Source organism: Pelodiscus sinensis, chromosome 14 (genome assembly GCF_049634645.1).
Source record: "Pelodiscus sinensis isolate JC-2024 chromosome 14, ASM4963464v1, whole genome shotgun sequence".
In the NCBI taxonomy this organism is placed as follows: Eukaryota; Metazoa; Chordata; order Testudines; family Trionychidae; genus Pelodiscus; species Pelodiscus sinensis.
The window spans coordinates 6,689,786-6,705,385 of NC_134724.1; the positions used below are offsets into that span (position 1 = coordinate 6,689,786).

The following is a 15,600-nucleotide window of genomic DNA, read 5'->3' on the forward strand; positions in this document are numbered from 1 at the left end:
ACTGTTTCTCTCTGCTCCCCCTCCCCCGCCTCCCAATAGCTGGGTGAGTCCAGCCAGCCGAGAATGGAATATAATGGAAGGCCAAGCCAGGCTGGGCCCATCCGTCCCCCCCCCCCCCCCCCCCCCTGGAAAGCAGCCTGAAGGAAGCCTGAGAGGAGCAGACAGGCTACTCCAGGCATGAGCCAGCTCTGAGGGGCTGTATCCTAGGGAGTGAGGGCAGGAGTTTGCCCACCCCGAGCCATGGGGTTGACCAGGACACAGAAGCCTGCGGCTAGCCAGGCAACCAAGCACAGAGCGGTAGCGGCCACATCTGTGACACGGCAGCTGTCAACTGGGCCCAGCTGGGATAAAAATTTGGTTCTGTTCACATTTGTTGGACTTCGCTGAAGGGTTCCGTGGCTCCAGCAGGGGCCGTGCTCTGCAAAGTGCTGTTACTGGAGAGCCAGGCTGCAGTAGTCCCAAGGACTGTGGGGGAAGGAGGGAAACTGAGGCAAAGATGCTACAATTTCACATCATCAGGAGGCATTGCAATGGGGCAGTAGCTTAGTTATAAGATGCGACTCCCTGGATTTCAATGTGTTGATGGCCATGTTCTACCATTGACTACTCGGCCCTGGGTTGGCGCTTTTACGCTGTGCCCAGGGGGGCCACTATGGAGGAGAGGAATGGTTCCATTACGCCTGGAGATGCAGTGCGGACGCTAACCCTTCTGTGCTGGCTGCAGCTCCGAGGGTCCCCTCCACAGCTGGAAAGCAAAAGGCACCTACGTTGTTTTTGACTTTGACGTTAACCCCTCTCCTGATGAGCTCTCGCATCCTGGCTACGTCGTTGCGCTTTGCCGCGTCGTGGAATTCTTTTTCTGAAGGAAGCACTGAAGGAGGAGAAAAGGCAAGACCGGCAGGGTGGTAAGCGGGGGTGCTGAGTGGCAGCATGAAGGAACCACCAGTCCCATTGAATGTTTCCCATCTCTCTCTCTCTCTATTAGAAATGGGTTTTAGAAAGGATAATTCGCTGGCTAGGTATCTGCCTCCTCTATTATAGAGATGGAAGAGTTTAATCATTTAATTGATAAGTATCAGCATATCGATTTCCATTACGGTTAAACTCCTGCGGCGCAGCTGACTCCCTGGGAGCGGGCCTGGGAGCTGGTGTGTGCTGGGAGCCATCTTGTCTACTGTGGGCTCTTATACTACAGAGCCCACAGTGCAGGGTAGCCGGCTCCCTCCTGGGAGTGGAGCCAGCACTGTGGGGTCTGCCAGCCCCACTCTTCCAGCTGCCGGGCTCGTTCCCGGGGAACCAATTGCTGCCCCACGCTGCAGGCTCTGCCGCATAAGCCTTATACTGCACAGTTTGAAGGGCAGGGCAGCTACCAGCTCCCCAAGAGCCTCAGGGGCACCCCTCACTATCCTTCCCTTCCTAGTCCCACCCAGCCGTAGATCTCCTCCCCCAAACGGTTAATCATGTAACCGCTAGGATTTAGTGATGGTTACACAGTTACTGTTTTAAAACCTTTTTTACATCCTTCCTCTATTATTGGCTAAAGTCCTAGCCCTCCAGAGTTCAGGGTGTATATAATGCTGCTCCCTGCCTTCCTGTACATTCAGAAGCATGACTGTGTCACCCCAGTCTTCTTCTAGCTCCGTCGACTTCGCATCCATTTCTGGAGCCAGACTGAAATTGCCTTCTTGTTTTCAAAATCTGCCTTATAGACTTTCCCTTGTCTGCTCTTTGGCTCTCTCTGTCATCCAGCACTCCCCCCTCTCCCATGCTATACCGCCACATAAATTCCTCCCTGTAGGTGCAAGGGCCTTCTCTCCCGCATTTCCTACCATGAAGAACAGGTAGGCTTCACCTCTCTATCTTCTTGACTCTCCCGTTCTTTGCAAACCTCAGCTGGCAATGCACCCTTTCTCCCTTGCCCACACATCCCAGTCTCGCTCTCCCTCTGCGGTAATTCGTTCTGTCACTCTGGAATTGTCTTATTGCTGCTTGGGAAACTGAGGCACAGAGGACTCATTTGATTTTGCCCAAGGTCACATAGCAGGTCAGAGGCAGAGGTGGAAATAAGCACCCTTCCCAGTTCTGTCTCTCTTATGACTCCCTTGCTTCCTTTTCTCCCTATTACAGGAAATGCACCTCAACACATTAGGTCAGTGGTCCCCAATCTTTAGAGGCTCCCGGGCGCCCGGGGGTGGGGCCACTCACGCGCCGGGCGCCCAGGGGCGGGGCCGCGCGTCCGGGGGCACGCCAGGGGACGTGGATGCCCTTGCACCCGGCGCCGGTGCCAGCATGTGCCCCAGGGCCGGGGCTGGGGCCACCCGAGCGCCTTGTGCCGTGGGCCCGGGGCCAGTGCCACCGCCCAAGCCGCGCGCCTGGGGCCGGCACCGGCGCCGCTCGAGCACTGCGCGCCCGAGCGCCCGCATGTGCCTCGGGGCTGGGGCTGGCCGAGCACTGCACACCCGGCGCCGGTGCGTGTCGCGCGCCTGGGGCCGGCGCCTCCCGTGTACGTGTGCCGGGGGTGGGGCCGGCCCAGGTTGTCGGCGGGCGCACACAAATGCCCCGGCGGGCGCCATGGCACCCGCGGGCACCGTGTTGGGGACCACTGCATTAGGTAACCTTACCTGTTAGTAACACTTCTCATTAAAGGACCCTGTTTCTAATTGCTTATCACTTTGCCAAATATTTAAGCATTTGGGCTGATATGGACTGGGCAAAATTTCAGCAAGAACCGTCCAGCTGCGCTGAGAATGAGATGCATAAAACGCTCTATTTTTGGCCAGTTCAAAAAATTCTTACAACCGTTTTAGTGTGCCTCGATGCTTTGGAGCAGGGGCCTTGAATTTGGTAGGAGCAGGGGCGGATGATAATTTTGCGGGGCCCAGGGCTGCGCTGCGGAGCCCGGGGAGGCACAATTTTGCGCATGCACCTCAGCAGCAGCTGATTTCGCGCATGCATCTCAGCAGCAGCCGACCGGAAGTAGCGTGCGCGGGGTGTGTTTGTGGGGCCTATTGAAGCGCAGGGCCCGGGGCAGCCGCCCCGCTCGCCCTGCCCTATATCCGCCACTGGGTAGGAGGTCACCATGGTGTCAGGACTATGCCATTTAATGTAATCGTGCAGTCAAAGCTTGTCTCATGCACATGTAGGGGGGGAATTACACAGGGAACCTTCATACTGGCATATCTTAACCTCTGAGGGTATGTCTAGACTACATGGCTCCATCGATGGATTTAAATAATCCCCGCTTCATTAAAATAAAAATGGCCACCGTGCTGTGCTGACAATCAGCTGATCCGGCACAGCGCGGCAGTCTAGATGCGGATCGGTCGACAAGGTTTACAGGAGCAGTCGACAAAGGCTTCCGTTGTTGACCATTCCGCGTCTAGACTACCGCGCTATGCCGGATCAGCTGATTGTCAGCACAGCACGGTGGCCATTTTTATTTTAATGAAGCGGGGATTATTTAAATCCCCGCTTCATTGACTGTGTCGGGTAAACTACTTTATATGGCTCCGTCGACGGAGCCATGTAGTCTAGACATACCCTGAGTGCTTGACTTTGCAACTTTAAGACTATAAGAACAGCCATACTAGGTCAGACCAAAGGTCCATCTAGCCCAGTATCCTGTTTGCTGACAGTGGCCAATGCCAGATGCCCCAGAGGATGTGAACAGAAACAGGTAACCATCAAATGATCCCTCTCCTGTCATCCATTTCCAGCCCCTGAGAAACAAAGGGTAGGGACACCATTCCTACCCATGTTGGCTAATAACTATTAATGGACCTAACCTCCATGAATTTACCTAGGTCTTTATTGTTCCCTGTTAAAGTCCTGGTCTTCACAACATCCTCCATCAAGGAGTTCCACAGGTTGACTGCGCTGAGGGAAGAAAAACTTCCTTTTGTTTCTTAAACCTGCTACTTATTAATTTCATTTGGTGACCCCTAGTTCTTATATTGTGGGAATAAGTAAAACAACTTTTCCTTATTTACTTTCTCCATGCTTATTCTCTATCCTTTTTTAAATGATTCCTAACATTCTGTTTGCTTTTTTGACTGCCACTGCACATTGAGGGCATTTCTAAACTACATTCCTCTTTTGAAAGAACAATGTAAATGAGGCCGATCAAAACTTCAAATAAAGTGCAGACATACAAATCTCGTGCTTCATTTGCATAACTGCATTAGAGTGTTTTTTCAAAAACGAGCTTTTCAAAAAAGAAACTGCAGTCTAGTCTAGTCAAAAAAATCATCTCTCAAAAGAACCCATACTCCTGAAAAAATGAGGTATATGGGTTCTTTCAAAAAAGGGTTTTTTCGAAAGAACCCCTCTAGACTGCGGTTTCTTTTTCGAAAAAAAACTTCAAAAAAGCGCTCAGATGATTATGCAAAAGAAGCATGAGATTTGAAATCTGTGCTTCATTTGAGTTTTTGATTGGCCTCATTTACATTCCTCTTTCGAAAGAGGAATGTAGTTTAGACAAAGCTTCAGTGAATGTTTTCAGAAAACTGTCTATGCTGACTCCAAGATCTCTCTTGAGTGGCTATAGCTAAATTAGTCCCTCTCATTTGTAGAGTTGGGATTATTTTTTCCAGCATACATTACTTTGCATTTATCAACATTAAAATTCATTTGCCATTTTGTTGCCAAATCACTTAGTTTGGTGAGATCCTTTTAAAACTCTTCACTGTCTGCTTTGGTCTTAACTATCCTGAGCAATTTAGTATCATCTCCAAATTTTGCCACTTCACTGTTTACTCCTTTCTCCAGATCATTTATAAATAGGTTAAATAGGATCTGTCCCAGGATGGACACTAGTTACCTCTATCCAATCTGAAAACTGACCATTTATTCCTACCCTTTGTTTCCTGTCCTTAAACCAGTTACCAATCCATGACAGGACCTTCTCTCTCATCCCATGACAACAAACTTTACTTAAGAGCCTTTGGTGAAGATGTTGTCAAAGTCTTTCTGGAAATCTAAGTACACTATATTCACTGGTTTCCCCCTTGTCCATATAGTTGTTGACCCCCCTCAAAGGACACTAGTTGATGATTTCCCTTTACAGAAACCATGTCTGACTTTTCCCCAATAAATGATGTTTATCTGTGTGTCTGACAATTCTATTCTTAACTATAGTTTCAGCTAATTTGCCTGGTACTGATGTTAGACTTATTGGTCTGTAATTGCCAGGATCACCTCTAAAGCTCTTTTAAATATTGGTGTCACATTAGCTATCTTCCAGTCATTAGGTACGGAAGCTGATTTAAAGGATAGGTTACAAACCACAGTTAATAGTTCCGTCATTTCACATTTGAGTTTTCAGAACGCTTGGTGAATGCCATCTGCTCCTGATGACTTGTTACTGTTAAGTTTATCAATTTGTTCCAAAACCTCCTCTGACACCTCAATCTGGGACATTTTCTCAGATTTGTCACCTAAAAAGAATGGCTTAGGTTTGGGAATCTCCCTAAACATCCTCAACTGTGAAGACCAAAGCAAAGAATTAATTTAGTTTTTCCACAAGTAACTTATCGTCTTTGAGTACTCCTTTAGCATCTTGATCATCCAGTGGCCCCACTAGGGCTATGTCTACACTGGCGTGTTCTCACGCAAAAACTTTTTTGTGGAAGAGTTCTTCTTCAAAAACTGTTCCAGAAGAGAGCATCTACCCTGGCATGTGCTTTTGCGCAAGTGATGTGCTTTTGCGCAAGAGCATCCTTGCCAGTGTAGATGCTCTCTTGCGCAAGAAAGCTCTGATGGCCATTTTAACCATAGGGCTTTCTTGCGCATGAAAGTCACGTTGCCTGTCTACACTGGCCTCTTGCACAAGAACAGTTGCGCAAAGGGGCTTATTCCTGAGCAGGAGCGTCAGAGTTCTCACGCAAGAAGCCCTGATTTCATACATTAGAACGTCAGTTTACTTGCGCAAGAACATGCGGCTAACGTAGACAGGCAGCACGTTTTTGCGCAAGAGCGGCTGCTTTCGTGCAAGATCGCGCCAGTGTAGACACAGCCTAGTTGTTTAGCAGGCTTTCTATTTCTGATGTACTTAAACATTTTGAATTTTTTTGAATTTGCATTATAATTACTTTTTGAATTCTTGGCTAGCTGTTCTTCAAACTCCTTTTTGGCTTTTCTTTTTATATTTTTACACTTAATTTGACAGAGTTTATGCTCCTTTCTATTTTCCTCACTGAGATTTAACTTCCACTTTTTAAACAATGCCTTTTTATCTCTCACGGTTTCTTTTACTTGGTTGTTAAGCCATGGTGGCACATTTTTGGTTCTCTTACTGTGGTTCTTTTTAATTTGGGGGTCTCTATTATGGTGCGTTTTGAAAAGTCTCTATGCAGCTTGCAGGGATCTAACTTTTGTTACTGTACCTTTTAATTTCTGTTTAACCTCCTCATTTTTGAGTAGCTCCCCTTTCTGAAATGAAATGCCACAGTGTGGAGATGCTGAGGCGTTTTTTCCCACCTCAGGGATGTTAAATTTTATTACATTATGGTCACGATTTACAAGCTGTCCAGTTAAATTTACCTCTTGGACCAAAACCTGTGCTCCACTTAGGACTAAATCAAGAATTGCCTCTCCTCTTGTGGGTTCCAGAATCAACTGCTCCAAAAAGCAGTCATTTAAGGTATCAAGAAACTTTCTTTGCTTCTCGTCTGAGGTGACACGTACCCAGTTAATATGGGGATAGCTGAAATGCCCCACTATTACTGAGTTTTTTGTAATTTTTATAGCCTCTCTAATCTCCCTTTGCATTTCACAGTCACTATCCTGGTCAGGTGATCAGTAATATACCTCTCCTGCTATATTCTTATTATTAGAGCATGCAGGAGCAGCCCGAGGCCGGCTGCGGCAGCTGGCGCCCCAGGCGGAAGGCGCGATTGGCGCCCCTGCCTGCACGGCCATCAATGGCTGTGACATCATCATCGGGCGCCCGGGCGCCCCGTGATGTCATTATCGGGCACCCCGGGCCAGCAGCACCCTAGGTGACGCCGAGTCTCTCTATCCTCATGGGCCGCCCCTGAGAGCATGGAATTACTACCCATAGAGATTCTACGGAACATTTAGGTTCATTTAAGATTTTTACTTCATTTGATTCTACATTTTCTTTCGCATATAGTGCCACTCCCCTACAAGCACATCCTGTTCTGTCCTTCCAATATATTTTGTATCCTGGTATGACTGTGTTCCACTGATATCCTCATTGTACCAAGTTTCTGTGATGCCTATTATATCAATATCCTCCTTAAATAAGAGGCACTCTAGTTCACCCATCTTATTTTTAGACTTCTAGCATTTGTGTAGAAGCACTTTAAAAATCTGTCACTATTTAGCTGTTTGCCTTTTCCTGATGTATTTGAATGGCACTCGCTTTCATTTGATTGTTTCTCCTCTAATCTTACCCATATTTTATCATCTTCCATCGTTTCCTCCTTACCAGAACATAGAGAATCTCTATTAATAGACTCTCCCCTAAGAGATGTTTCTGTCCGATCCATGTGCGGCTGTGCATCTGTCGGCTTTCCCCCAGCCCTTAGTTTAAAAACTGGTCTATGACCTTTTAATGTTGTTTTCATATGTAATTAAAATATGAAGAGCCTGATTTTTATTTACACCTAGGTCCCTTCACACTGCTGTAAATGAGACAAAGTGAATGTAAATTACTGTTGCGTTCACTTTAAGTCGTCTTTTTACATCCAGAGCAAAGTAAAGGGGCCTTAATGTAAACAAGAATCTGGCCCCTAACTACTTTAGGGAAAACATGATTTTTCAGCAGCATTGCATAGTGTATAGAGAGGTTCATTATGTAACTCCTAGGTATGGGCAGGGATTAAGTTTTAAATATCTTAATAGACTTGGTTATTGTGAATAGGGTTGCCAGGTGTCTGGTTTTCTACCGGACAGTCCAGTATTTGCACCGTCTGTCCGGTAGAAAAATTCAGAAAATATTTTGTGAATTTCCAGCTGGGCGCGGGTCGGAAGCCTGGCGGGGGCAGGGGAGCGACTGGGAGGCGGAGCGCATTTGGCTTTGGGAGCCCGGTGGTCACGCGCAAAAGCTGGGCCAGGTCAGGTGGGGCGGGGCAGGGCGGGGGCTGGGACTCCCAGCCCCACCCCGCCCCCGCCCGGGGTTCTGCTGGCAAGTAAAGGAAGCGCCTGCCGGTGGCACAGCCGGAACAACTCCGGCTGCAGCCAGTGCCTGTACTCCCCCCTCGCCAGGTCTCCTTCCCGCCCCTTCCTTTGCCCCCCCCCCCCATCATCCCCTCCAGCCCCACGATCCCCCCCCAGCTCTGCTTCCCGCCCTCTCTTCCTGCCGGCCACCCCCGGATTCCCCCCCACACCAGACCTGCTTCCCGCCCCCTTCCTCCGGGCCCCCCTTTCCTGCCAGCCAGCCCCCAGAGGCCCCCCCTCCAGCTCTGCTTCCCGCCCCCTCTTCCTACTGGCCAGCCCTGCAGCCCCTGGACACCCTCCACCCCCGCCAGCTCTGCTTCCCACCCCCCCTCCTCCTGTCTAGCCCCGTGGCCCCCAGCCCACCCTCCCACCAGCTCTGCTTCCCGCCCCCCTCCCGGCCGGTCCCCCCCTCCTCCCCGGACAAGTGTGTCCGGTTTTTTAGCGGGGTCTATCTGGCAACCCTAATTGTGAACATCAGTTCTGCCAGGAATAACTGCACTAATCCTACAGCAGTAGGAGCGATTTAAGAGGCTTTTCTTTTCCGGGGGGGGGGGGGGGGGGGAGGGGGCACGGGATTAACACTTCACACCAACTCCCTGCTTGACTGAATAAACCGTCCTGCTAATACATGAGATCAAATCCCAGTTCTGGATTCTGCCTCTTTCCAGCATGTTTGACAGAGAGGCTCTACAGCTGGATTCACATTGAGGAAACAGTTTGGGCCACCTAGAGCGAGAGGGTTTTATTTCTTGATCAGATTCTGCCTCTGCTCTTCCAGTGGAATTCCTCCTAAGAGACTGTTAATTCAGATACTTAACCTGCTGCAGCAGATTGTGGATCCATTTTGGCTGCTCTGCACTGCTCTACTTTTGCTCCTTAAAAACACGTAGGCTATGTCTACACTGGCACGATCTTGTGCCAGAAATATGCAAATGAGGCTAACCGTGGACTATCGCCAGCCCCATTCGCATATCTAATGAGCCACCATTTTTGCAGAAGAGGCTCTTGCGCCAGAAAGAGCATCTACACTGCCCCTTCTTGCGCAAGAAAAACCCTCTTGCACAATGCCGCTACGCTTAGTCAGGAATAACGGCATTGCGCAAGAGGGTTTTTCTTGCGCAAGAAGGGGCAGTATAGACGCTCCTCCTTGCGCAAGAGCCTCTTCCGCAAAAATGGCGGTTCATTAGATATGCAAATGAGGTTTGGCGATATTCCACACAGCCTCATTTGCATATTTCTGGCGCAAAATCGCGCCAGTGTAGCTATAGCCTTAGTATACAGTGAGGCTTTGTCTACACTACAAGATTTGCCGCAAGAGCCTATGCAAATGAAGCGCAGATTAGCATTTTCTCTTTCAGTCCGTTTTTGCTCTAGGGTTTTTTGTGCAAAAAACAGGCAGTGTGGCCATGACTATTTTGCGCAAAACGCCTTTTTCCCGCAAGATTGTTATGCCTGTCCTGGAGAGGCTGAAGGATCTTGCGAAAAAAGGGGATTTTGTGCAAAACAGCCATGGCCACACTGCCTGTTTTTGTGCACAAACCCCTAGCATAAAAATGGACCAAAAGAGTATGCAAATAAAGCATGGGAAAATGCTTATCTGTGCTTCATTTGCATAGGCTCTTGCGGCAAATCCCGTAGTGTAGACAAAGCCTGAAGGTCTCAACTGCCCACCTTGCTATCCATCTGCCTCTCGGCATTCACACATTTCTGGGAGCTGCTTTTTTCACTTCCAATACAGATGTTGCCTCCTGAACTTGCTCATCAGAGGCTGGCTCATCCCCTCTGACACACACGGACAAAGAATCCACCTCAAATCTACTGTACAGCAGCCTCCCCTCAAAGCCCCCTCTCCAGAACTCTTCATTGTGAGTCCCACTAACTGGCTGAGCAGGGATGGGACAGTCATGAGCATCAGCTTCCTTTTCCCCACCACCCCGGATAGACCAGATACCAGTGAAGAAGTCCTAGTGGATGTGGGACTCGGGGTGTTTGGGCCACCCAGTCCTCAAGGATCCCTTGAGTCCTGTGGATTTCCCCATGGAACTCAGGATATGCAAGAAGTTAGGAGAGCCACATCTCTGCCCAATCCAGATCTGGCCAACCTAAGCCCTCCCTGAACACACCACGTCTCAAGGCTGTAGATTTTCCTGACTAACTCGGGAGTCCACAGTGGATTTTTCTCAGAAGGAACATGTTCTGGGTTGTTTCCACATGTCCCAGCTCCAGACCTGGACTGCCATTCCAAATGGGCTTAACCTGGAATTTGGGACTACACTTTATATCCACCTACTTTCCCCTGCCGCCTTACAACAGACAGCACGCCCTGGCTTAGGGCACACAACTCAGCAGGAAAAAAAGAGGAAGTCAAAGAAGTGATAGGCCAATATTTGCCTGTTTAGGAATCCACCCAAGGGAGTGAGTCATTCTCTTGTGCATTTGTGCAGCACAAGAACCACATAACTAATTCAAGTGTCCAGCTTGACTTTGGGAAGATATGGGTTGACAGACCCTGCTAAAGGTTGGGTTTTCCTTCCCCAGATGTTTATGTTAAGCACGGGCAGATTTTAACTCACACTTTACTTATGTGATTTATGAATGTATATCTCTTTACACCTATGATCTGCTTCATTCTGGTTTTCAAATACAAATGGGGATTTCTAGTTCTTGCTATCCATCTGCCACTCGGCATTCACACATTTAACTCTGACAGCAACAATCACCTTTCTAACTATAAATGACAGTGTCCAAAGACAACCCAGCATGGTCCCAACTGAGAATTCTAGACAGCTGTTAGCCTAAATATGCAAGCGATGCATCCCGGAAGCCTTTACTTGGGTAATAATGACTGTCATGAGACTATCTCTGTACTAGAACTACTCATGCATGACCTGCTTTGAAAAACTGGGCATTGTATTTTGGAAATAGAAAAATCTAATTTATACTTTGCCCATAACTAATAACCAAGACTTATTCCTTAGTTATTGGGAATGTCAGCATTTCACCTGGACAGTATCATCTGTGATTCATTTTAGTCAATATTTATTTAGGTGTCACCCAGAAACTCATCTACGGCTCTTAACATCAGTAAGCTTCCTTGCTGTCATACATAGCGATGTATCCATGGATGGATATGAATCCTTGGACTCTTGCTTTTATCATTTCTGTTAAATAGTTATCCATAGCTGTCTGTGATGTAACAGAAATGTTACAAAGGTAAGAGAACAGATGTTGTCAAACAATATAAACAATCATCACCTATAATATGTCACCATTACATACATCATGTAAGATAGCTATATTGCCTTTCACAGAAAGATATGATGAACCTTGCAACGAATGCAATGAAAACAGGAGTCTGGGGAAATGTACTTGCCATTATATAATGAAACAGATAGCAATAAAACAGCAAGCGACCTCTAGCCAGTGTATCTGTTACGATCATGGCTACCTTCATCTTTCCAGTCTCTTCCCAGCTATTTATTAAAGCAACTTGTCTTTATTACAGTCTAGATTACAAACTCTTTCTTTGGGGTGCTGGGATAATGTCATCTGATACTTTTGTACATCACCCAACCTAGTTAAAGCTTTTGGGCATTGCTGCAATACAAATAAACCATAACCAGACAGTTTCAGAGTTACAAAACACTCAGTGTCTGACAACACTTGAGGGTGAAGTTTGAGAGATTTCCAAATCACAGATGATCGAGACAGATGGCATCCTACCAGCTCAATTACTATAAATGTGTCAGAAATTGGTTCCAAATCAGTTTCGCATTTGAAGAACTTCAGCTTTCTGGTTTTGCTTATTTTGGGCCAGGACGATTTTTTTTTTTTTTATGAAGCGACGTGATCTTCAGAGCTATGCTTCTGGAGAGATGATATCTTCTGGATAAACCTTACCACTTATAAGGAGCCTGCCCTCAAGCTCTTGAACTGATCGTCAAGCCAAAGGGATGCACAGCAGGACAGATGGCAGAACTGGATGGATGGTTTTTGATCTGACAAATCCACTGCACAGGCAGATGATAATGGTAGAAACATTGGGCCAGATGGTAAATGGACGTAGCACCACTGACTTCACTGCTGATTTACATCAGCTATGGGTGTGGGTCCACAGTGAAAGCTACATAATCCACCCGGAAGAGAACGCGAGCTTTAAAAATGTTCCCCTGCTGTATATACAGCCATAGGAACAGAAGAATGGCCATGCACAGTCAAACTGAAAGTCCAGTCCAGTATTCTGTCTTCTGCCAGTGGCCAGGTGCCTCAGAGGGGACCTCTTCTGTTCATTAAGTGATTCATCTCCTGTTGCCCATGCCCAGTTTCTGACAAACAGAGGATTAGGGACATGATCCCTGCCCATCCTAATAGCCATTGATGGACCTATTCTCCATGAACTTATCTATTTTTGAACTCTGTTGCAGTCTTGGCTTTTACAACATCCTCTGGCAAAGAGATCCCCAGGTTGACTTGTGCACTGCGTGAAGAAAAACTTCCTTTTGTTTGTTTTAAACCTGCTGCCTATTAATGTCATTTGGTGACCTCTAGTTCTTGTGTTAGGAGAGAGCATAAATAGCACTTCCTTATCTACTTTCTCTACACCAGTCATGATCTTATAGCTCTCAATCACTCATTGAGCATTAGGGATGTTAAAGTAAAATAAAAGTCTTTGTTTTGTTTAAATCAATGGAACACAAAGAAGATCAAATATTGCTGGTGCTTTGGCTTTGGAGGGTTGTCATAACTCTGTTCTGTGGTTAGGGGGATCATCTTGTTGTATGTGAAGAAAATAGGATGATTGTTTATTTCCAGTAAATCATCATTCACTTGCACAATGGCATATTTAATAACAAACAAAACTCATACAAGATCCCTCTCCACAAACCTACATATGAATGGAATTTTGAGAGGTTTCTTTAGTTCATTCGAACCATCCCCTGCTATACAGGAAACCTAAGACCCAACTGCTGACGCTATCCATAAAAAGAAAATTGATAAGTTTTGTTTCATTAGCCAAACTAAGAGAAATAAAGTAAAGAAATTATGCAAAGTAAATTAGATGCTGAAAATTCTGTTTCAATTGTCTAGTGTGTTATTAATATGAGTGAGGAAATTTAAAACTATAGTCCAAATAACACTTGCCTTGCTGTTTGTGCATTGAGAATGATCTCCAAACCAATCCAATTTCATATAAAGGTTTTAGCCAATTCCCACTTTGGGGTGAATTAAAGATTTGAGTTTCATTTCTTCCAAATTTCCTGTCTACTCATTTGGGGCTTTCAGCTATATCCTGAATGTTACTTTAATAATAAGGAGTGCCACCCTTTATTAATAATGTATGGAGCACTCTGTTTCTACAAGAATGAGTATGCTGCATCTATAAGAATGGGCCAGGTTTTCTAACTTTTCCTGTAAAAATAAAACAACATCCCTGATTTCACTCAATTGGCCAAATTGCTCTATCTCATCCCTGTTTACAATACATCTAGAGTTACACACCATTGAGTGTAAAGGAAATAGTTCAGATTTATGTGCCCATAAATGAGGGCAAAGTTGTTTGAAGAGCCAAATACTATCAAAAATAGGAACTGCAAGGGAACTCCTGCTCCATATTACTCATCCTAAATCCCTTAGGCAACGTCTAGACTGTAGGCTTCTTTTGGAAGAAATCTTCAAAAAAAACTTCTTCCGAAAGAGAATGTGCACACTTTGAAAGCGCATCAAAAAAGCAATCTGCTTTATTGACACATAGTGTCCATGCAGTGTGGACACTCTCTCGCTTGTAAGCTGTGATTACTAAGAGCGGAATGGCCAGCAAGACACCTGTGCTTCTTCCTCTTTCCTTTTCTTGTGAAAGAACTCCTTCTTCCCTGTCCACACACACCTATTTCCAAAAGAGCTCTTTTGGAAAAAGGCATCTTTCTTGTAGAAAGAGGTTTACCAATGTAGGAAAACCCCCTCAGTTCTTCCGATTTTTTTTTCGAAAGAATGTGATTGCAGTATGGATATATTTGAAGTTTTTTTTTTTGAAACACCGCTGTTTTTCCAAAAAAAAAAAAAAACCTCTCTGTAGTGTAGACATACCCTTAGGGACTTCAAATGCAAACCTAACTTATCTGGCACCCATTCAAATACTATGATGAAAGGTGTTCTAGAAAACCCTCAGCAATGGATTTACAAATAATGACTATTTACTTCCATTTTCTACAGGATAGTGACAAAGTGGAACAAATAATAAGCAACCATGGTATCACTCGCACAGCAATTCATGGTCTTATTTCCATGCTCATTCCTATATGACTAAAATCCAAAGGGTCGATTTCTTAAGTAATTTCCATAGTTTCATCTGCTTTACTTTGGTAAAGTTCCTGTTGCTAACTAAAAGACTAATAATAGTTTGTTGGGAGTAAAGAGTACATCCCCCTTCCAAATGGGATTTAAGACAATTTTAAAAATACTTGCTGTTCCTGATAATGATGGGTCTCCCCTGCCATTTTTATTTGATTTAATGTGTGTGTATATTGTCTGTCAATGACCTTGCTGTGTGTGTGTGAGTGAGCTGGCTGAGTGCATCTGTGTGTATGTGAATTTGCCGAATGCGCATGTGTGCATGAATGGGTGAGTTTGCTGAGTGTGTGTGCATAAATGTGAGCTCGCTGAGTGTGTTGGTGGGTACTTACTTTGAGTGTGTTTTTCTGTGCAGCTTGCTGGCTGTGTGAGAATGAACATGAAGGTGTGGGTCTCTGTATGGTCTCTGTGCAAGCTTGTTATGTGTCTCGGCATGTGTGCGAGCTTGCTGAGTGCATGTGAATGGACATGAATATGTAAATCTCTGTATCCACGTGTGAGCTTGCCAGTGCAGGAGAGCTTGTTTTGTGTGTGTGTGTGTGTGTGTCTCAGCATGGGTGCGAGCTTGCTAAGTATGTCTGTATCCATGTGCTAGCTTGGAGAGCTTGATGTGTGCATGTGTCTCAGCATGTGGGCGAGCTTGCTGAATGCAGGCGAGCTTGCTGAGTGTGAGAGAATGGACATGAAGGTGTGTGTCTTTGTATCCGTGTGCGAGCTTGCCGAGTCTGTGTCTGTGGCCGGGTGCAAGCTTGCCAAGTGCATCTCACCCTGCGAGTGAGCTTGCCAAGTGGGTCTCTCTGGCCGGGTGCGAGCTTGCCCAGTGGGTCTCTGTGGCCGGGTGCGAGCTCGCCCAGTGGGTCTCTGTGGCCGGGTGCGAGCTCGCCCAGTGGGTCTCTGTGGCCGGGTGCGAGCTCGCCCAGTGGGTCTCTGTGGCCGGGTGCGAGCTCGCCCAGTGGGTCTCTGTGGCCGGGTGCGAGCTCGCCCAGTGGGTCTCTGTGGCCGGGTGCGAGCTCGCCCAGTGGGTCTCTGTGGCCGGGTGCGAGCTCGCCCAGTGGGTCTCGCCCTGCGAGC

General features: G+C 46.6%; 1 protein-coding gene across 2 annotated transcripts in view; it reads right to left on the reverse strand.

Annotated features, from left to right (window-relative positions):
* Window positions 1-15,600, reverse strand: part of ANKDD1A (ankyrin repeat and death domain containing 1A) — a 47,219-nt gene that overhangs the window by 31,040 nt on the left and 579 nt on the right. For both annotated transcript variants that reach the window (XM_075896915.1, XM_075896914.1), the window contains exon 2: window positions 768-871. In XM_075896915.1, coding sequence (XP_075753030.1) covers window positions 768-871 — 104 coding nt within the window. The remainder of the gene's footprint in view (window positions 1-767; window positions 872-15,600) is intronic.